At 40.4% G+C, this 21,318-nt stretch overlaps 1 protein-coding gene across 1 annotated transcript in view; it reads left to right on the top strand.

Moving 5' to 3' along the window:
- The first annotated feature begins 4,372 nt into the window (after window positions 1-4,372).
- Window positions 4,373-21,318, top strand: part of CSDE1 (cold shock domain containing E1) — a 50,052-nt gene continuing 33,106 nt past the window's right edge. The window contains exons 1-11 of the mRNA XM_075064708.1: window positions 4,373-4,456; window positions 7,877-8,026; window positions 10,085-10,283; window positions 11,158-11,267; window positions 11,639-11,731; window positions 12,366-12,463; window positions 13,930-14,011; window positions 15,044-15,172; window positions 15,302-15,427; window positions 16,542-16,754; window positions 19,269-19,544. Coding sequence (XP_074920809.1) covers window positions 7,886-8,026; window positions 10,085-10,283; window positions 11,158-11,267; window positions 11,639-11,731; window positions 12,366-12,463; window positions 13,930-14,011; window positions 15,044-15,172; window positions 15,302-15,427; window positions 16,542-16,754; window positions 19,269-19,544 — 1,467 coding nt within the window. The 5' untranslated portion in view covers window positions 4,373-4,456; window positions 7,877-7,885. The remainder of the gene's footprint in view (window positions 4,457-7,876; window positions 8,027-10,084; window positions 10,284-11,157; window positions 11,268-11,638; window positions 11,732-12,365; window positions 12,464-13,929; window positions 14,012-15,043; window positions 15,173-15,301; window positions 15,428-16,541; window positions 16,755-19,268; window positions 19,545-21,318) is intronic.

The following is a 21,318-nucleotide window of genomic DNA, read 5'->3' on the forward strand; positions in this document are numbered from 1 at the left end:
AGATTCTGTTCTTTGGTGTAATAACATCATTCCACAAGATACGCCAGCTAGCTCTAAACCAGTTTAAAGGATAAAACTAACTTCACTTTTTAATGTTTACCCTTGTTTCAGTTTGAATTGTTTTTAAATACATCTGTTAACTTGCATGGCCTACTAACAAATTTGTCATTTCAACCTCTACGTTGATTCCCCCCACCCCCTTCCCCAAATGCTTTTAAACCATCTCAACTTCAGAGTAATGGCATCTAACAATTGCTACTTCATTGGCCCAGGTCTGTGGATATCATATGGAGTTTTCTGGAGTTCTTACTGTTACCTGATAGAAGATGCTTAAACAATGAAATATTTGGAGTCTCTCCAAAAGAAACCTTACTATAAAATAATTAGTATGTCTTCAGAGCTGTGACTTGCTAGCTAAAAATTTAACATCCCATTTCCATTAAACATGGCAGCATCATTCTCTTAAACTATATATTAAAAATAAACACATTTGAGTTGTACAAATGGTGTTTTAACCTCATCTGTTGCCTTGTGTGAAACTACATGAGAATACCCATTGTTTCAAAACTGGGATGTAACAGAAAATGGTTGTGGCTGCAGCCTGGCAATTTTTTGATTCTGATGAACTGAAAACATGCATGTGCAGAGCACTTAATAACCCTCTTATTTAAATTAATTAAAACTTGAAAGACCTTAAACTGCAAAACATGCATAGCTTTAGCTTTGTCTCTGAGCTAATCCTCTCTGCTGTAAATATACAAATGCAGAGACCAGTGTGACTTGAGGGCTGGGCAGCTGCTCTCCCTGTTTATGGCTGGGAGGGGTATTTATAGCAGCTGAGTTGAAAAGTAAAGAATTTGAGGCAGACACACATTCAGATTTTAGTCAAGTTCTGTCTGACTCACCAAACCTTTTTCAATACTGTAAGAATGGTAAACTCATCTCTACATCAAACCAAAATTATGAAATGAAAGTATGTGCTAAAAAAATTTCTGTATCTAATTAAATTAGCCCTAGGCAGACATGTAATTAGGATAAGAAATGTCTTGAATCGCTTCATGAAAGAACTAAGTCATGTTCCTGCAGGGCTAAAAAGTGTTTAATGTAGCATTAATTTAATAGTACCAATAGTGTGCTAGGCAATTTAGATTAAAAATATTTTAATAAGGGGATCCTTACTTTTTTTGCAAGACATGCCTTCCCCTTCTCCCCTCTCCCCCCCCGCCCCCCCNCCCCCAAAAACCCATCTCAATAGGTTCTCTCCATTCTTATTGTGTCCCTTAGGTTTCCCTGTTGTCTTCTGTGGCAAGTCAGTATATAATCTTTGTACTGAGACATGATGCCCCATTTGCACTGATGATGCTATATAGTAACAATTGGCCCTCTTTAAGACAGCATGGTCTGTGTACATTATGGGCAAGTGGATACTGTCGCTTGATTTTGGTAAAGCTTCTCAATTTACTCTCTTGTGCATCTCAAATAGCTTGATTTGTTGCAGGTGCTGTGTGGGTGTAGTGAGGGTAGAAATCTTAATAACCTAATGCTTTTGGAAACATTTGTAAATAACTTCAAAATTTGGTGCACATTCTCAGCTTTTTATGACAGGCTAAATTCCCGTTTCTGACAGAGCATTAATAGCCATAAGCCTAAACTTTCAAGAAACATCAAAAATCAAGTCTTTTTTCCAGGCTGGATCATGCAGAGGAGATGCAAACTTGTACTGCCGGTGTGTTTTAATTACGTGGAAAATTACTGAGATAAACTAGGACTGTGTATATCTGGGAAAAAACCTTCCTTTTGAGTGCTAAGGTGTGTTTGTGTGCGCTTTAGCACCTTGTGGAGGGTGGGGGCTCTAGCCACAAAACAGTGAGTCTGTCTTTGTGGATCTGGCTCTGTGGACTTATCCGTTATTTCAGGGATCCACTGAATCAGAGCTGTTTGCATGGAGGCCTTGTGCTTCTGCAGTACCTGAAACCCTCTTGTATCTCCATAGTAGCATAGTTGTGTTAAGAGTTGTCTTACAAGTTTCTGATCAAAATTTCCCTTTTGGTATGGTATTTTCAGATTATGGAGGAGGAATCTTAAATCAGTGTGGACTCAGTCAGTATTATGCTTCACAGTGGATGATGGTTTCTCAAGTCCTGCTGGGAGAAAGGGGGAATGATGCTGCAAAGAAGGCACTCATAGGCTGAGTTGCTGTCCTCAGCCTCCAGATGTGGGGAATATCATAGAAATATAGTGCTGGAAGGGACCTCAGTCGTCATATGTAGCCCCCTGCACTGAGCCATGACCAAGTAAACCTAGATGTTTCCTGACAGACGTTTGTCTAACCTGTTCTTAAGCATCTGATGGGGATTCCAGAACTTCCTAAAAATATCCTTTGCTGTAGATCAAACCCTTTGTCTTGTCCTGCCTTCAGTGGACATAAGAGAACAATTGACAACATTCCTCTTTCTAACAGCCCTTAACATATTTGCAGACTGTTATCAGTTACCCCCTCAGTCCTCTTTTTCTCTAGCCTGATCTTTTTACCTTTCCTCATAGGTCAGGTTTTCTAAATCCTTTGATCATTTTTGTTGCTGTCTGCTGGGCTCTTTTGAAGTTTTTCTATATCTTTCCTAATGTGTGATACCCAGAACTGGACATAGTACTCCAGCTGAGGCCTCACTAGTGCTGAGCAGAGTAGGATAATTTTCTTGTCTTACTTACAATTCTTGTGTTAATATGCCCCAGAATATTAACCTTTTTTGTAGCTGCATCAGTTGTTCTCGCATTTAATTTGTGATCTACTTTAACCTCCTCCCAATATTTTCCAGCAGTACTACCACCAACCCAGTTATTCCTCATTTTGTTGTACCTTTGGTTTTTGCTTCCTAAGTGCAAATTATTTCACCGCCTTTATTGAATTTCATCTTGTTGAATTCAGTCCTATTCTCCAATTTGTCAAGGTCCTTTTGAATTCTAATCCTGTCTTCCACAATGCTTGCAACTCCTCCCAACTTGGTGTTGTCTGGAAATTTTATAAGCATGCTCTCCATTCCCTTATCCAGATTAATGAAAATATTAAATACTAGACCCAGGACTGACCTCTGTGGGATGCCACTACATATGCCTTCCCAGTTCGGACAGTGTGCCATTGATAACTACCCAATGAATAGTGTTTCAACCAGTTGTGATATGTAACTTCACTGTTTTCATAGCCAGGGAACACACTTGTACAGGATATACTTATGCTCTCAATGGTTTCTTTCACCTAGTAGTCCAGTGCATTAGATGTCAGTTTCTGTTTCAAGCCCTCTGCTTGTAGAAATAGAAACAGTATGTATTGGGAAAGGGTTGTAATTACCAGTCATTATTACAGAGTGGAATAGTCTAACAGTATAATGATGCTTTTCATTGGCTCTAGGTGTTGCATAATGAGGTTTTGAAATGTCATAAAATGACAAATGATGGTACAACTTGTCTATGTTGTGTCAGAGTATGCAGGCTGTTCAGTTACAGCAATGACAGATTCAAGGGACACCATCAGTTGCAAAGTGATTCAGTTTTATACAAAGTCAGAGTAGTTCTAGGTACTAGACCTGCACGTATATCTCCCTGACCATATTGACGTTTTTAAAGTTTCTGGTTGTATCAAAGACCCATACCAACAGCAGGGGAGGCTTGTTGATTAAACGCTGAAACTGACTAGACATAAAGTGCTGTTAAATGGATCATATAAACAGTTTAGGAGAAAAGGTTCAAATTTTACATAAATAACCTCTTACATTCACTTGGTATTGATCAAAGCAAGGTTACTGTTGCAGTGTTTTTATATGTATATCTGCAGAGGCCATCATGAGTTGGAAATGTTTCTGTTCCCTCCCTGGTTGGAGGTGGATCCTCTTGGGAATCTAAGACCAAAAATGGGAAAACTAGTGTATCTATAAAGGCAGATAATCTTGTCCAACATGGGACAAACCTGCAGCATTAAGGTAGTGGCAAAGTACTTGGTAGGAAATTATGGTTTAATATGTTTATTCCAATTATACTTAGTATGTGTTTGTTTGTTTTTTTCTTTTCCAGTATGAAGTGTAACAGAACAGAATTTACCACCTGAAACTGCTGCTTCAAGTTCAGATCAGGAAAGGAAAACGCCACATTGTAACAACAAAACAAGACCAAAGAAGAGTAAACCTATACTGAAGACACAACACTTGATCTGAAACAAGAAGTTTGTGCCTACTCAACAGCTTCAAAAGAGCACGTCCCAACGCTGCTAGTAGTCTTTGTTTTCTCCAGTGCTGCACTGAAACTCTCCAGTGCAGCAGCAGTTATATTCTTTATTAGCTTCATAGATCATTTTCCTCTCGCTGTCTTTTTTTAATAATAGCAGTCTTCATACTTTGAAACGTGTGCTGAAACAGAAGAATCAGCAAATACTACTGAAAGTGCAATATTTGAATATCACTGCGAGGTTGGTGCATGTACTATATTAAACAGTTATGAATGGTTCTGAACTAAATCCTTCAATTATTTGAAATATAACACAAGTTGTTAACAAATGTTCACTATTGCCTAGACTAGTGTTTGTTGGCCTCAAATGTATGAGGGTAGAATTAATGGAACCTCATAGCTTCCATTTAAAACTATTTATGGAATCTCTTTAAGAATTGTCACTTGTAGCTTGTGGTCACTTGGCCAGTAACAGAAAGCAATCTTCTAAATGCATGCAATCATTTCTCAAAGCGTTTAGAATTTTCTTCAGGTTTCTCTTGAAATATCAGTTTACTTTAATGCTTTAAGTCGGTATCTCTTGTAAATAAAATTCCTGTTTTTCCTCAAATACTGATATTGCTGCAGTTGATAGTCCCCATTTCTGTAAACTGGCAGGTTAAATGTACCAGATGACTTCTTTTGGTAGTGGACTCTTGAGCTGGAGAGTACCCATGGGTCCAGTCTAGCAAAAAGCATCTGGCTTCTGCATTGCAAAAAATGATCCAAGCTTCGGTAGACTAATGCAGCAATTCCAACTTTTTTTTTTAATCTGGCTTCTTTGGAAGCTGCCTCGAGCACCTTTTTGTGATGGGACTCTGGACAAGTGGCACATGTAAATCGACATTGTTCTTGTTTGATTTTGTTATATTCAGCGTTATAAAATTCAGTTGAAATAGCTGTAGAAATATGTCAAGCACTGGGAAAAAACTTGTTAAATTTTCCTTACTGTTTTTCTCCATCTACTGCATACCTTAGTGCCAACCTGGGCAATGCATCTCCTGTTGGACTGAAATTATCATATTATGGCCAATCAGTAAATTTTTTTTCACTGTTCTAGAAGTAGTCTTAATATTAAACCCAAACTAGCTCAAATGGTATAATGCAAAAACTTCCTTTGAGCAAGAGAAATTACAGCAAAGTGCCTTTACCTTGTTAGTTGAGGTTTTTTGAATGTAGTTTTTAATTTTTTTGCATAGTTGTAACACTTGAATACCTCTAGTTCCAATGGCATTTACTGGCAGTTCTGCTTTAGAAGCATGCAGAGGCCATTTTTCAAATGGATTTCATAAAACTTGGGACCTTTTTATCAATGTGAGGTGTCTGCCACCCTCACTATAGCTCTTTCAGAGGAGGTTAGTTGCTTCACCCATACTGTTGCTGAGCTATTTTCAGTTTGAAAGCCATTTCCTCACTATTGACCATTTGCAGGACACTAGCTCCTCTTTTTTTAAAATAATTTTTAGTGTTGATCCTGTTAAAACCAATCAATATGGAGTATTTAAAGGTGTTGCCTTCCCTTGATGCTGTCTGCCTCACAAAGGAAGGTGCCCTAGGGGTTGCATCACTTTGAAGGTGGATATCCCAAAGCCTGAAATTCTGGTCTGGCTTAGGCTTATGGCAGAGGGCTCTCCTGCAGTGTAGAACTGTGGAGGGCATTCTGGTCATTGTAACATTTAAGGAATAAAGATATTTTGAGCATCTGTCTGAATATACCAAGATTATGGTTTTGAAGCTTCTTGTAGTTTTAGAATTTTGCCTTTGGAGCTAGTGTTCTAGTGGTAAGTGCATTTGATATTATCTCCATGATATCATATATTAGTACATTTTGGCATAGCTACTAGATGTTCTTTAGCTATTCTCTAAAGCTTCTACTACTTGCTAATATTTAAGCTTTAGTTGATGTATTTCTTGATGCTTGATTTGTTTGAAACATTTTATCCAGTCATAGAAGTTATGAACCTTGGTTATTACTGAGTTGAGAAATTGCATCAGTCTGAGCAAGACTCAGGTAAAGTGGTCAGATTTCTTAAAAGCTTTTCACTCTTGTTTGTTACTTAAGTCATAATGATGTATGAATTCGTTCTTTTGTCAGAAAGCTCTAAAATTGCCAGTGTAGCAGAAAAATCTCTCCTATTCTGATGTAACTGCATATGAAATGTTTCCTGTCATTTGGGATGTCCCAAGAAAATAGGAAAAATGGTTTTGAAGCAGCTTGGTGGAGTTACTGTTTTCACAGGAGAAGGAAAGTGTCCTGGCCCACATAACTTTACTGATCCAAACTTGTTTTTATTCAGTTACAAGTTTTAGTGTGGTGGCAACAAAACCTGGGATAGCTAACTTGACTGTACAGCAACTGTTTATAAAACTCAATATTTGCATTTTTATCTAGTGTTTATCTAGTTTTTATCTAGATTAGTTTTCAGTATTTTCACTTGTATCCTAGCTCCATGGAAGAACAGATTTTTCTATGACGTGTTTCAAGGCTTTTTAATAAAATGCTAAATATGGCTGAAGAGAAATCAACTGCCTAAACTAAGGCTTGTAGCAAAGCTGCTGGCCACTGTACTATACCAAACGGAGAACAGTTAAAATCCTGGGCAGTAGAGGGTTCAGCTTGCTCTTGATGTTACATGAAGGACCAAATCCTGCAGGAAGTGTACCACTTGCAGTTCCCAGTAAGAATAGATGAGTTTTCAGGTGCTTGGCACCTCTCAAGATTTCTTTGTCTATGTTCTGCCCTCTCTCTCACAGAGAAGCTCTTGTAATGAAAGACATGGAAAGTTGTTAAAAATGGGAAAAGTGAAACACTCAAACCTTCCTAAAATTGTAGGTTCTCTCAGACTTAACTAGTCTTTCAACTTTCAGATACTCCAATTTGAGTATTGTATTGCTAGACACAAGATTTCTACAGAATTTAATTTGGAGAAGCTCTTCACTGCCATAGATACAAAGCAAAACCCGGATCCTGTACCCATTTAAATCAATGAGAATCTTCCCACAGGTTTCAGTGGGAGCCATGTCAGGTCCCCTGACAACTGTTGATAGTGTCAGGTTCAATCTTGCTGAAGTGGTAACTACTGCTTCCCTTAACCTAGCCTATTCTGCTCTCTTTAAAATGGGACAATAGAACACCACCTATCTTATTCTCAGTGTGGAGCATACTATACAATGGAAGAAGTTTAAAGATGGAAGAGGCCCTGAATTGATTTTTAGCAACTGCTATTATAATTGCAGTTTAGAGGATTTTAAATTAGTCTATGTATAACATCTGTAGTAACTACCTCTGCTCTAGAGGTACTTCTATACATTCTCCTTCCAATGTTTATCCCCTGTTGGCCTCTAGCTTTTGTGTAGGATCTGGCTATGCTGCTGGTAGTTTGAGCAAGCCTGTGAGTGGAAAGAAAATGGAAATGCAGGACTAGAAATGTAGCCATGTATGCTTTTCTTGAAAAGAATTCAGTAAACCTGTGCAAACAACTGAAATGTGGGTTTAATATTTCTGTGTGAAGTTTTGATTAGTTTAACCTCTTATAGGATATGGACTTGACTCACAGTGACTTGTGTGTTTAAAGTTGTGCTAAATATTGACCAGTTATAATATTGTACTATGTTATCACAGCTGTATGAGATGGAGAACCATTATACTGTGTCATCAGATCCTCTCCCCCCTCCTGCAGCTCCCCCTCCTTCTCTTCTTTTACCTTTCTCTTCATCTTCTACCTCATCTGGGTCTAAAAAGCAGAAGAGGACCCCCCTGTATCAGAGATCTGTAAGTCAGGGCAGTAGTCTATACCTCTGTGTTTTAATAGCATGGCGAGTCTTAGGGGCTAACAACTTTGCACATACATTCTCCCTTTTCAACTTTTCTAATATAAAACCTTTTAACAAGTTAAAGAATCCAATTCCTTCTGAGCCAATTGGAAATCCTAGCTGTTTTTTGTTTTCCTGTATCTGTTTCAGAAACTTTTACCACATGAAAATCTCATTTGTGTCTCTCCTCTCCCCCCCCCCCCCTCCCTCTTTTTTTTTTTTTGGTGCTGTGTGTGTAACTGCCACTTGGTCCAAGTACATCCTGTGGGGATGTATATTATTGACTTTGACTATTTCCTGGTATAAGCTACCCCATCTGTCTTTAATCTTAAACTGTAAAATGAGGGGCTGGGATGGATAATAGAACTAAAACAGCATTTGTGTTCTGTGTTGACACCCTTACATGACACTCCATTTTTAAAAAGCCGGTATGTAACAAATATGTTCAAGTGAAGTCCTGTTGAGAAGCAGCAAGTACAGTACCCTCAGCAATAACTTCCAGACTTGAAATCATGTCTCTCTCTCCTCTTATGCCACCACCCAAAACACTGATGTAGTTTCTCTTTGAGAAAGAATCAGAACCTGACCCTTGCAGGCATTTGATTGCCCTAGGCTTACTGTCCATTCTACTTAGCAGGAAATCCGTTACTGTTTTGTGACTTAAGAAGTTTGCAGCCAGAGTTGTGCTACACGCCTCGAGATCAATAATATCACTCTGGCCGGCAAACTCTAATATGCATGGCTTTAACCGTAGATTTGAGTACACTGAGTGCCTAATTCTCTGTTCTGTAGTTAAAAAGTATTGCCATTATACAAGCTATTCTGAAGCTTTTTAACCCTATGAATGGTAACTGGTTTTGAATGTTACTCTGGTGCTGTAACAGATCAGAATATATATATATATATATATATATATTATAGGTATCTGAGAACAAAAAGGAAACCTGCAATCAGTTTCTTAAACAGATACATTGGAAACTGCAACAACTGAAAACATTAAATGTAGTGTCTCAAACTGCATGTTGATGGCACTTTATCTTGAATGGTCTCTGTGAATTGCACAATGTTCATGATTTCTTGTAATGTTAGGATCTCCTCTTTATAATAGCTACTAATTTGGTCTTATTTTAAAACATTAATAGCACACTTCTGCTTCCAAGTATCAAAGTGTTAAGAATAAGAGATTCTTATGGAGGGCTCCCACGTTGCATATTTATAAATCTAAAGAAATAGTTCTTTTAATGCATTTCAGAATTTTGTATGTGTCTGTAAAGAAGAGTATTATAGAGAAACATTAAAGGATGGTTGAATTAATCTAACTTTTTTCCTTCTTCTAACTCCATTATTATTCAATTAAGTTTTTAAAAGCTCTTCCAGGCTCCAACCAATATTTAATTACTATTACAATAGGGTTAAACTTTTTCACTGGTTATCTGAACCTTTAACTTTGACAGTCACCAAATGTACGCGCAACACAAATAAAATTTGGCTATTTAAAAGCCTTTTAAGTATTTATTAGTTCCATGTGGGAAGAATCTTAACATTGCCTAATTTCCTTAATGACCAGCTTCATCAGTGAGAGGTTATATTTTACCTGGATGCTAATTTAAGACTGTCAAATGTAAAGCAGTGAATATAAGAATTCTTCTACTGCCGATCTTAAAACAGTATTTAATTTAAAAAAAAAAAGAGGCAAAATATGTCTGGGTAAACTAGAATGAAAACTTGATAAGCAAAACTTTTTTTATGTAGTGATTACAGCATGTTTTTTGTTAAATCTATTAGTTTTCTAAATTTGAGTATAACCATCTTAAGTTAAATTACTTTAGAGATGTTTTATCATGAATTGTCCCAAATTCTGTTTGGCTGTTGGTCAGTTGTTGCTTTTTCATAACGTTCAACAAGCTCTTCACTTCATATTTATTATACTTATGCACTGGTGTAATATTTTCAGGGGTTGGGAAGATAAACTTTTTGTTTTGGAATAGTTAAAGCTTACCTTTCATTTCCTTAATAGATGAGCTTTGATCCAAACCTTCTTCACAACAATGGACACAACGGGTACCCCAATGGTACTTCGGCAGCACTGCGTGAAACTGGGGTTATTGAAAAACTGCTGACCTCTTATGGATTCATTCAGTGTTCAGAACGGCAAGCTAGACTGTTCTTCCACTGTTCACAGTATAATGGGAACCTTCAGGAGCTTAAAGTAGGAGGTAATAAGTCAACCAATAAGATTCTCTGCGTTCTAAATTGAGAGTTGCAATCTTATACCTTGTAACACAAAGTTCTGATACATCTAACCACCCCTACAGACACATACAGTTACTTCTGACTGGCTAAACTGACAGTTGAATCAGGAATCTCCCAGTAGAAAGGAAAACCAAAGAGAAAATTCTGGGTAATTTAAGGCTTTTGCCTTTTGTCAGTGATTGTTTTATTGCTACCTTTGAGAAGGAGTCATTCTGGGAAAATTTAAGTGGTAGGTATAGGGAAACTATATTTAAAAAAAAAACAACAATACAACTTTTGCCTATTTCCCCCTGTTCTTGAGTCCATTGGCTATGTTATTCCCAGATGTACTCCATTAATTTCAGTGGAGTTGCACTAGGGATGGATGACCTTATTTCAGTAGGGAGACATTATTCCCCCACTATTCTGCTTGATCTGGCAGTAAAGATTAAAAACCGAATTTCATAACACATCTATCGTGGAACCTGGTGTCATTTGGTATTGAGTCAACTGAAGGTATTAGAATTAGGTTGGAAGTGGCAAGACTTTAAAACATAGCCCTTTAGATCACTAGCAAAAAGGGCGAATAAACTGAATGAATATTATCAGGAGAAACTTTCACAAGCAAAATGGCCTCCAGCAGTAGTAAGGGAGTTGAGAATTCACTTGTGGTGGTCAGACAGCAGAGTGTAGAGCTGATAAATGTCATTACTTTATGCATGTGTTTCTCATTTCTCTCTCCCCTCTTTTGTTTTGTCCTCTTGTTCTCTGCTTATTTGTCTTTTTTTTTTTTTAATTTTTAATGTAAACATAGCGCTTGAGGGTCTTGTGTTACTATTGTGGTTTTGATTCTTGCAGATGATGTTGAATTTGAAGTATCTTCTGACCGCCGAACTGGAAAACCTATTGCTGTTAAATTGGTGAAGATAAAACCAGAAATTTTACCTGAAGAGCGAATAAATGGACAAGTTAGTTGCTTTGTCTAATTTCTATGTGCAAATAATTTATCTGTTTTACTCTAATACAAAAGGACAAATCCCATTTTTGCACGAATAATCTTAGTTGCATAAATTTTTCAGTTAAATTGAAAGTGTTTTTTATCTGACTTTGGCAAAAATATGAAGATTCAGTTTGGGCTTTTATTTAACCCCAAACACTTCTTACAGTCAACAGAAGTACTGTGAGTTTAAAACTTTGCAGCATGGCATCCTCTTGTGGATTACATTTAAAGTGCATCCCTGAGTGTGTAGTAGAGGATATTAAAGTTCAGTTTGTATTGCACAGTGCTGCTCCTGAAATGATTAGCAATGGATATTTTTTTTTTTTTTTTGACTGGTAGGTTGTGTGCGCTGTTCCTCACAATTTAGAGAGTAAATCTCCAGCTGCCCCGGGTCAGAGTCCAACAGGGAGTGTATGCTACGAACGTAATGGGGTAAAACTCATGTATTTTACTTAAACTTTTGAGTGACCAACCAGTGTGATCTGTACACAGAAAAAAATTTAAAAAATTGGCACTGTTTTTGAAGTAGACAGTTTAAACTGCAGTTGTCACCCAGTCTTAATTTTTTTCTAAGAACTACAAACACTAATTACCACAAATATAGAAACCTCTGTTGACTTCCATATGTTTTTGACAACTTATTCTGCCATAATACCTTTGTTAAAGAATTTAATGTAGAACTAAATACTTAGTTATAGATTCTTACTAGTTATGATTATGATTTAATGTCAGTTAATATTAACAACTAACTGTTCATAAGATCTTTATTTTCTTTGACTTAACTCTTTTGCCCTTTGGAAATCAACTTAAAAGTAATGACAATACTGTGTACAAACCTTTCAACTCCTCAAGTTGCTGGGTATGGACTCAGCAAAACCACGAGCACCAAGGGACCAAAACGTTCTCGCATGCAACGTTTTCACAATTTCCAGCTTTTTCACAAATGTTAAAATGTAACTTGAAATGGAAAATAATTATTAAATTAATGCCACATTGACATTTAATCTTGTTTAAAGCAAGGCTGCATTTTGCAAATAGAGTAATGCTAGTGAACCTTAATTTGCAGGAAGTGTTTTACCTGACTTACACCCCTGAGGATGTTGATGGAAATGTACAGCTGGAAACTGGAGATAAAATAAATTTTGTAATTGATACAAATAAACAGTAAGTTGATACTTCTATTTCCTGATTACGCACTGAATTAACAATGTGGTGTTTCAGAAACGCGAGGCTGGAAGCAACATTGAGAAGTCACGTGCACTGAGGCAAGACCAAGTAAACCTAGGCTATCCCTGACGTGTTTGTTCAAACTGTTTTTAAAAAACCTCCAATGATGGGGATTGCACAACCTCCTTTGGAGAATGCTATTACGGAGCTTAATTACTCTTATAGTTAGTTTTTTCATAATACACCTGTACCCCTATATAACACTGTCCTCAGGAGCCAAAAAATCTTACCGCATTATAGATGAAACTGCGGTATATCGAACTTGCTTTGCTCTGCCGGAGTGCCCCCCACCCCGAGCACTGCTTTACTGCGTTATATTTGAATTTGTGTTATATTGGGTCGCGTTATATTGGGGTAGAGGTGTATCTCACCTAAATTTTCCTCACTCTAGATTAAACCTGTTACTACTTGTCCATCCTTCAGTTGTTGTCCACGTACACTGATCGCAGTCCTTTTTGAATCAACTCTTAATGTATATCTGAAGACTTGGGTCCTCCTTCAGTCATGTTTTCTCAAAAGTACACACGCCTGGTTTTTACTTTTCCTCATAGGTCAGGTTCTCTAAACCCTTGATTGCTTTGGTTGCTGTCCTCTGAACTCTTTCCAAACTGTCCGTATGTATCCTGATGTGACACCCAGAACTGGACACATTACTCCAGATGAGACCTCACCAGTGCTGAGCAGAGTGGGATAATTACCTCGTGCCTTACTTATGACACTCACGTTAATAAATGCCAGAATATTAGCCATTTTTGCAACTGTATCACATGTACTCTGATTTCCCCCTCCCCATAATTTCCAGATTCTTCTCAGCAACGCTACTGTCTAGCCAGTTATTCCCCATTTTGTAGTTTTGCATTTGATTTTTTTTTTTTTATCCTTCCTAAATGTAGTACTTAGCTCTGTATGTATATAGTTTCGTCTGGTTAAATCCAGACCAATTCTTCAATTAATCATCGTTAGTGGTTGCGCACAAGATTTAGAAATCAAAACTTGTGTACAAGAATTCCTGAAACTGTCTTTTTGATAGTGTTGGCGAAAGGTGCTATATGTCTGATGTAATTACTTTTAAACTTGATGATGACAAAGTATTTATTTAGTACTGTAAAGATCTATCAAATTTCAAACATAATAATCTAGCATTTCTTGCTTTAGTTCAAAGATCTTAAATTGCAAATGGGTGTATATTTAAAGGAAGAAAAGATTAGCTAATAGACCTATACTTAAAATTTCTAGGTTTATTTGGTAAAGAGTTCTAGTTAGCATGTTCTAGTTTTCTCTACCTTGCCCAGTCAAATAGCAAATAAGGCTGCATTAAATCTGATATGATTATTAAATTTGTCTCATTGTTTAGAGGCACTGCTTAGGTCTACTTTGTCATCGTAATCTACCCTTTTTCCTAGTACTGGTGCTGTAAGTGCTCGTAACATTATGCTATTGAAAAAGAAACAAGCCCGCTGTCAAGGAGTAGTTTGTGCCATGAAGGTAAGCAGAATTTACTCAGCTTTTAAAAAGCTGTTTGAAAGGAGCAATATATGTCTATGCTGTACATAGTAAAGGTTGGGCACAGGGCACATAAACGCTACAGAACTTGATCCATTAACAGTTTAACACAATTACTCTTCTTGACTATTCCTTTTCTTTAAGATGGCTGTGGTAATGTGTTTTTTCCCATTATGTGTCTTAAGTTTCAAAAATATCTTTATACGAATGGTTCAGTAGCTGTAGATCAGAGTTTCCCAAATGTGGCCACCAGGGGCTCTTCTTGTGGTCACAGCCTCCTAGGCTGTTATGGGAGGAGGCAGGGAGGTAGCAGCCCCGCCCTGTTGCTCCTAGATGCACTGCTTTGGTGTTAGTTGTTGAGGCTGCCAGCAGTGGTTGGGCCTTGCTCCTGCTGTGGAGACACCTGGGGCACAATGCTGAAGGCCCAGGCAGGTGGTGAGTTCCCCACCTTCCCTGGGATGATGGGGTTCAGGTTTTAGGCTTCAGCCCTGGGGTGGCAGGGCAGAGGGGAGGCAGGCAGGCTCTAGCCACAGGGCTTTGGGCTCCAGGCCTGCCCCCCATCACCCACCCCCATTACCCCAGCCCCCGCTTCCTGCACCAACCCTCCCATCCAGGGCTTAATTTAGTCCTGTCAAGTCTGGGGACGAGAGTGCTGTGAAAAGCAATACTTTTATGCTTGTTAATATCATTTTTCACAACAGACATTAGCTAGCAATAAATAAATTATGATGATTTGGACGTGTATATGCACATATTTAAGTGTTTTAAGAAAACCTATGAGAGCGGCCACCAGTAAGAGATGAAGGCTGCACTCTGAGGCCACAAAAACATTTGTTCTGAGAAATTCCTACTGTAGATCATCTGGGGGCACACAGTCTATAACATTTTATTTGGCTTTTTCTCAGTCCTTGGTTCTATCTGAGAACTTTGCTTTTTATCAGAGTTCAAAGTACAAGCTATTGTCTTGGTGTTTTAGACAATTGACTATTTGCTAAACATTATATGTTCCCTTAGGAGGCCTTTGGATTTATTGAAAGGGGCGATGTCGTAAAGGAGATATTCTTTCACTATAGTGAATTTAAAGGTGACTTAGAAGCCTTACAGCCTGGTGATGATGTGGAGTTTACAATCAAAGACAGAAATGTAAGATCAAACCCAGTAAAATTGAAGACAAGATTCAAATATAATATATATATAAATAAAAATAAAAGATGAGTCTGCTAGTAACTTATACCACTTCCATCTTTGTTTTGATTTACTTTCTGTTTGTAGGGTAAAGAAGTTGCAACAGATGTAAGACTATTGCCTCAAGGAACTGTTATTTTTGAAGATATCAGCATTGAACATTTTGATGGGACTGTAACCAAAGTAATCCCGAAAGTACCCAACAAAAATCAGGTAAACCTAAATATTTCCTAGAGGTCTTCTTCCCAACATTTGCATATCTGAAATAGATGAAAGGTGTTGATCTAGTCCAAATTGTATAGTGCTACTCTTATACTTTAGCACAAATGCTAGAAGATGAAGATACTGCTGTAGAATGGTATGAATGAGGGCTTCTCCAACAGCACTGCTTAAGACTCTGGCTTCTTAGTCCCATAATATTATTCAAAGTAAAATTATTACATTATTATGGCTGTTATGTTGCTATATTATCACTGCATGTATCTGCAGTGGCTGCTACCAATGGGGAAAGTTAAAGAACAAGTGTTAAGGTGACTCCACATATTTATGTGAATGTTAAAAACTATCATCTGAACGTTATGAACTGTTGTGGAAATGTGAACTAAAGAAAGAGGCTGTGATGCGGGGAAGAATCCTGCCTTTTAAAAGGATACAGACAATAGGGGGGAGAGATCTTCGCTGCTGCGTTTAAAAAGTTTGGGAGTTGGTGTTTTTTGGTTGTTTGTTTTTTTCTCCTTGAGGATTGTTGTGGGTGATAACCCAGACAACATCCAAGATCCTAAAGGCAGACATCGTTTGATTTGATGTTTGAGAAAAGCCTAATGGGTGTATGCTTGGTACCTCACCTTTCAGAACAGTTTTGTGTTGCTGTATCCCTGTTCAAGAAAGGTACTCTATCAGTATCCCTGTTTCCTACTATTGTCTTGAAGCTAAAGGGTCTCCTACATTAGACATACCACCCCATCTGCAGGTCAGAAGACTGAATATAGAAGCAGGTAGACGTTCCTATTCAGCTGTTGCCCCAAAACAGAATTAACGTTTTCAAGCACTTGTTGAAGTCGTATTAGTTTTTATGTAGGAGGCAGGCACCATAGGCCACTGAATTGCTGTAAATCTGGGCAGGTCACTTAACATCTGTCTTAGTGTTCCCATATGTAAATCTGAGGTCTGAAGTCCTAAATACTAACCTACCAATACTTCCGGGAAAACTCAAAGATCAGTTCATAGTCAGTTAAAGTACAACTAAATAATTTCTTACAAGGCTCAGTTTACAGTCTGGAAGGAATGGCTGGTTCCTGAAAAATTTCTCTTTCCACATGGTCACCAGAATGACCCGTTGCCTGGACGCATCAAAGTTGACTTTGTGATTCCTAAGGAACTTCCTTTTGGAGACAAAGATACAAAATCCAAGGTGACACTACTGGAAGGTGACCATGTTAGATTCAACATTTCTACAGATCGACGTGACAAATTGGAACGAGCCACCAATATTGAAGTTCTTCACAATACTTTCCAGTTTACTACTGAAGCTAGAGAAATGGCAAGTATCTTTTTAAAAAAAAAAATCTGTGTACATAGGCATGTACTCTGGGGGAGAGAGGTATGATGGCTTAATCAGGATTGTTTTGGAGGTTTTTGCCTAAGTTGATATCTTCTAATGCATCTCTTGACATCTTCACTGAAAACTACTCAAGAAATTATTTCCCTTTATTAGTAGTTTACACTGAACATGATACTGTACTGTTTGCTTTTTTCCTCTACTGCTTCCTGATTATGTATTTGTTTCCAGATGATGATGTGTGTGGTTGACTAGTCCGTTCATAATGCTGCAGTTCTACTGTATTTTAAATTAAGGCTTCCTGCTTGCTGACTTTTAAATCAATCCATTCGCCCTAAGGTTCAGACTCTGTAAACTGATGTTAACTCCAATTGTTCCTCTCTAAATCCACATAAGAACTTGTTAGCTCTTCAAACTGTGCATGCTCTTTACTTCTAGTCTAAGAACTAAGCATAAAAAATTTCACGTTTGCTTCAATTGATAGTGGAATTCATAGAGCTGTTTTGGATGCAAAGTCTCTAACAGCATACTTGCCAAGGGATAGATTCCTGAAGCTTAAGAGAAAAGCTGTTGCAGGATCTACTTGACGAGTACTACATAAGGTTCTTCCTAAGGCTTCCTGCACATGTGACACCTTCAGTGTGGTGTAATGGAAAACTGGTTAAAAGACTTCATTTTCTTTGCAGGACAGTTTATGCTCCCTAGTAATTTCAGGAGCTCAGACTCTGTGGTGGACAACACCAAAGAGTGTGTGCTGAGGGGGGTGCCTTTCATCCCTATAGACAGTTGAAAAGGAGCTAACTGTGGTTTTCAGCGTAATTTGCAGAAGTTGCTTGGGCCACCATATAATTCAGCATCTCAAATCCAACCAGACACGGTAAAATGTACTAAACTCTAGGTGATCTGCCTTAAAGATCTTTTCTTCTGCTGTAAGTCCTGACATGCATTTTCCATATATTATAGAAGTGGGCAAGGAGAAGCTTGCTCTCGGTATGCATGTTTAAAATACTACCCAAACAGCTTCTTTTTACTCAGCAAAGACCTGGAACTAATTGACTTATTAAAGAAAAAATATTTGCTGCTAAATAACTCACTCTTATTTTGTTGGTCATATTGTTTGAGTAGCTGGATGGCAACTGGCCCTCATGAAAGTATTCACAAATGTTTCATGTTTCCTGAAATTCTCCCCGATCGGGATTAGTCACCATTGCTTATTAGTCTCTTTTCTAGTAACAGAGTAGAAATGATTCCACGTGACCAGTTGCATGCTGTTTATTGCAGAGAGTGGATAGTTGTAATGAACAATTCACAAGGTATTCAAGGTCTGAACTTAGTCCAAACTATTTGGGAGAAATCAGGGATTACTCACATATAGAAAGACCTAAATTACTTGTGTTCAAATACTGTTTGACCAGCTCAAGCAAAGAAAATACCTTGGGAGCCTACCTAAGCTGAAAATGCAATGTTGAATATGAAGTCTCTCAAAGATATTGATGTTTGTCTTCAAATTTCTCCTTTGTAAAAACAAGGTATTTTGAGTCCCTACTGCATTAGACAGTGGGGATCTAGTCTCTTGTGGGATATTTTTTTTTTTCTTCCCAACTACATACTAAACTCCGACTTCGGTTTCTCAGTTTTGTTAGCATCAAACCTTCGGTTCTTCTGCCAGTTCATGTGGAGGTCCTGTCGCAGGCAGGTTCTTCACGAAGATCAAATATTTCTGGCAGCTGGGATCAAGGCATTGGTCATGAGGTCAGATACTGATTGCTAATAAGAAAATAAACTAATCTTTCTAGGCAGCCATAAATCTTTCACAAGAGAAGCATATGCTTTAGAGCTGAAAATATAATCTTTAGTTTCAGTCAAATGTTCCAGACTTTGCCTGAGTTCTGATAGGGTCACTTTGTAGCTGTATCTGCATACAACTACGGTTGTACTATTAGAGGATTCGTGCACATCCTATTAAGTTCTTACACGGATTACTGATCCTTCCTCACTTGAGTCTTAGGACTTCTGTCCATTGCTTGCAGAGCTTAGAGACAGGTTTTGAGCCTTGGGGTGATGTCTTGGAAGTTTGGAATTACTTTTGTCCTTTGGACCACCCTCTAAGAGTTGTTACTGCTGGTTTCCCACAATGGGATCTATATGAGCAGTTCTGAAAAGGAGAAAGATGCTTCTTCATACTGTAACTCTTCTAGGTGATTGCATATAAAGATCCATACTTACTCATCTCCCTTTTTTCAGAGACTTTGAGATGCAAAAGAAACTGGGTTGAACCTGTTTTGCATCTCCTCTTGTCCCTGGGGTTGAGTACTATGATCTACAAGGGAACATGTGCATGTACCAGCAATCATTCTTGTAATGCTCTGGCCATGCACTAGGGATATTATACATCCCACAAGTGCAGCTCTGTTCAGACAGACATCTAAGAACTCTAATTACTTTTCACTGGCTGCAGCAACTGACAAGGTGTCCTGTATCTTTGTGTGTCCCCAGGGTGTGATTGCAGCAATGAGAGATGGCTTTGGTTTCATTAAATGTGTTGACCGGGATGCCCGCATGTTCTTTCACTTCAGTGAAATTCTGGATGGAAACCAGCTCCACATTTCAGATGAAGTAGAGTTTACTGTGGTTCCTGTGAGTAAAATTACTACTTTTAAAATACTAATACAAGTACACCTCTACCTCGAGATAACACGGGTTCGCATACAGCACGGTAAAGCTCTGACACGCTGCTCTGAGCAGCATGTTACAGGTGCCAGGCCAGGCTGGGGCCAAGGGATTTGATATGGGGCAGAGGGTCTCAGAGGCGGTCAGGGGCTCCCCTAGGATCTGGGGGGCAGGAGATGTGGGAGGGCACTTTTGGGGGCCCCGCTATCCCAGAGTGGCCTGAGGGATTAGCGGGGGAAGGGGGGGCAGGAGCAGCAGGCTTGGCTTCTCTAGCCCCAGCCATGTGGTTTGAGGGAGAGGGCTTCGGGGGAAGGGATTACACACACTACCACCACCATCACTACTAGGGGAGAAAGCGGAGCAGCTTGGCCCCAACCCACTCCACTCTGCCATCTCCCAGCCGCAGCGCTCTGCTTCCTGCCGCAGGTGAGTACAGGGGGCGTCCTTTCCCCAACCTCCCTGCACTCACCGGTGGTGGTGGTGGGAAGCGGAGCCGGCGGAGTGGAATGGACTGAGGCCAGGCTGCTCCGCTTCCTGCTGCTGCCGGTGAGCGCCTGTCGGGGGGCGGGGCGGGGGGATGCCCGCGCTGGTGGCAGATGAGGGCGCGGGAGTTCTCGAAGGGCTTGCTGCAGATGAAGCAGACGAAGAGGGCGTCGGGGCACTCGAAGGCGGGGCGCAGGCAGTCGGGGCAGTCGGGGGGCGGGGCGGGGGCATGCCCGCGCTGGTGGCAGATGAGGGCGCGGGAGTTCTCGAAGGGCTTGCTGCAGATGAAGCAGACGAAGAGGGCGTCGCGCAGATTCTCCTGCACAAAGTCCTCAGGGTGCTCCCGCTTCATGTGCCGCTCCTTGAACTTCTCGTCCGGGAAGGTGATCAGGCAGTGGAAGCACTGGTTGGAACCCAGGCGATCTGGGGGAAAAGGGTGGGAGGGAGAGCTCAAGGCTCCAGCCTGGGCTGACCCCCGCCCCCAACTCCCTGCCCAGCCTGGGCTCCCCACACCGCCGGGGGGGGATCCCTAACTCCTGAGCTGCATAGCGCGGGGCTGGGGAGGGGGACCGGGGCTGACCTCCGCGAGAGAAGGGCCGGGAGTCCTGGCACTGGGGGGATCTGGAAGCCGGGGTGCAGTTCCCCAAGGGAAGGGCTGGGAGCCTCAGTGCTGTGGCGTTTAAAGCCCTAGACAACAGATACAGGGAACAGCCGTGTCCACCCCCAGTACTTACAGACGGGGCTGTTGCTGGAAGAGGCCTTAACCTTCCCCTCAGGGCTGGGCCGGGTGGGTTCATCCTCAATGCAGATGGGCTCTGAGTCAGAGCTGGGGCGCCGGGCCCGGGCCGGGGCAGCCTCCTGCTTGGCAGGGAGCGCAGGCCGCACTGGGATCTCCTGCGGGAGCGGCTCAGCCAGGGGACGCTTCTCTGCTGTGACTTCAGACATCTTGTCTCTGCCAGGCGAGGGGCGAGTTGTGTCAGAGCACACCTACCCCCCGCTCAGCCCCATGGGCCCAGCTAGCCCCATATCCCGCCTCCCTCCAGCTCAGACCCACAGGCCCATCTAGGCCCCTATCCAGCTCCCTTCCTGCCGCCCCAGATCAACCATGGTTTCTTCCACTCTAGGTTTCTTTCCCCCTCACCATGAAGCACCTCAGCTTCCCACAGGGCCGCTCATGCGGTGTCTCGGCCTCTCACTCCACCTGCCCCACTTCCTCCCATCGCTTCTCCCAAGGAGCCCCCTCTTGTCCAACCCTCTCTCCATGCAGCCACCAGCTGTCCCCCCCATGCGGGCTCCCCCACTCCCCACATAACCCAAAAGCTCCCCATATAAAGCCACTACTGTCTGTGGACTCCTCCCCCCCAGGCCCACCCTCCCCATGGAGGCCCCCCAA

Source organism: Chelonoidis abingdonii, chromosome 4, assembly GCF_003597395.2.
Source record: "Chelonoidis abingdonii isolate Lonesome George chromosome 4, CheloAbing_2.0, whole genome shotgun sequence".
Taxonomy (NCBI): Eukaryota; Metazoa; Chordata; order Testudines; family Testudinidae; genus Chelonoidis; species Chelonoidis abingdonii.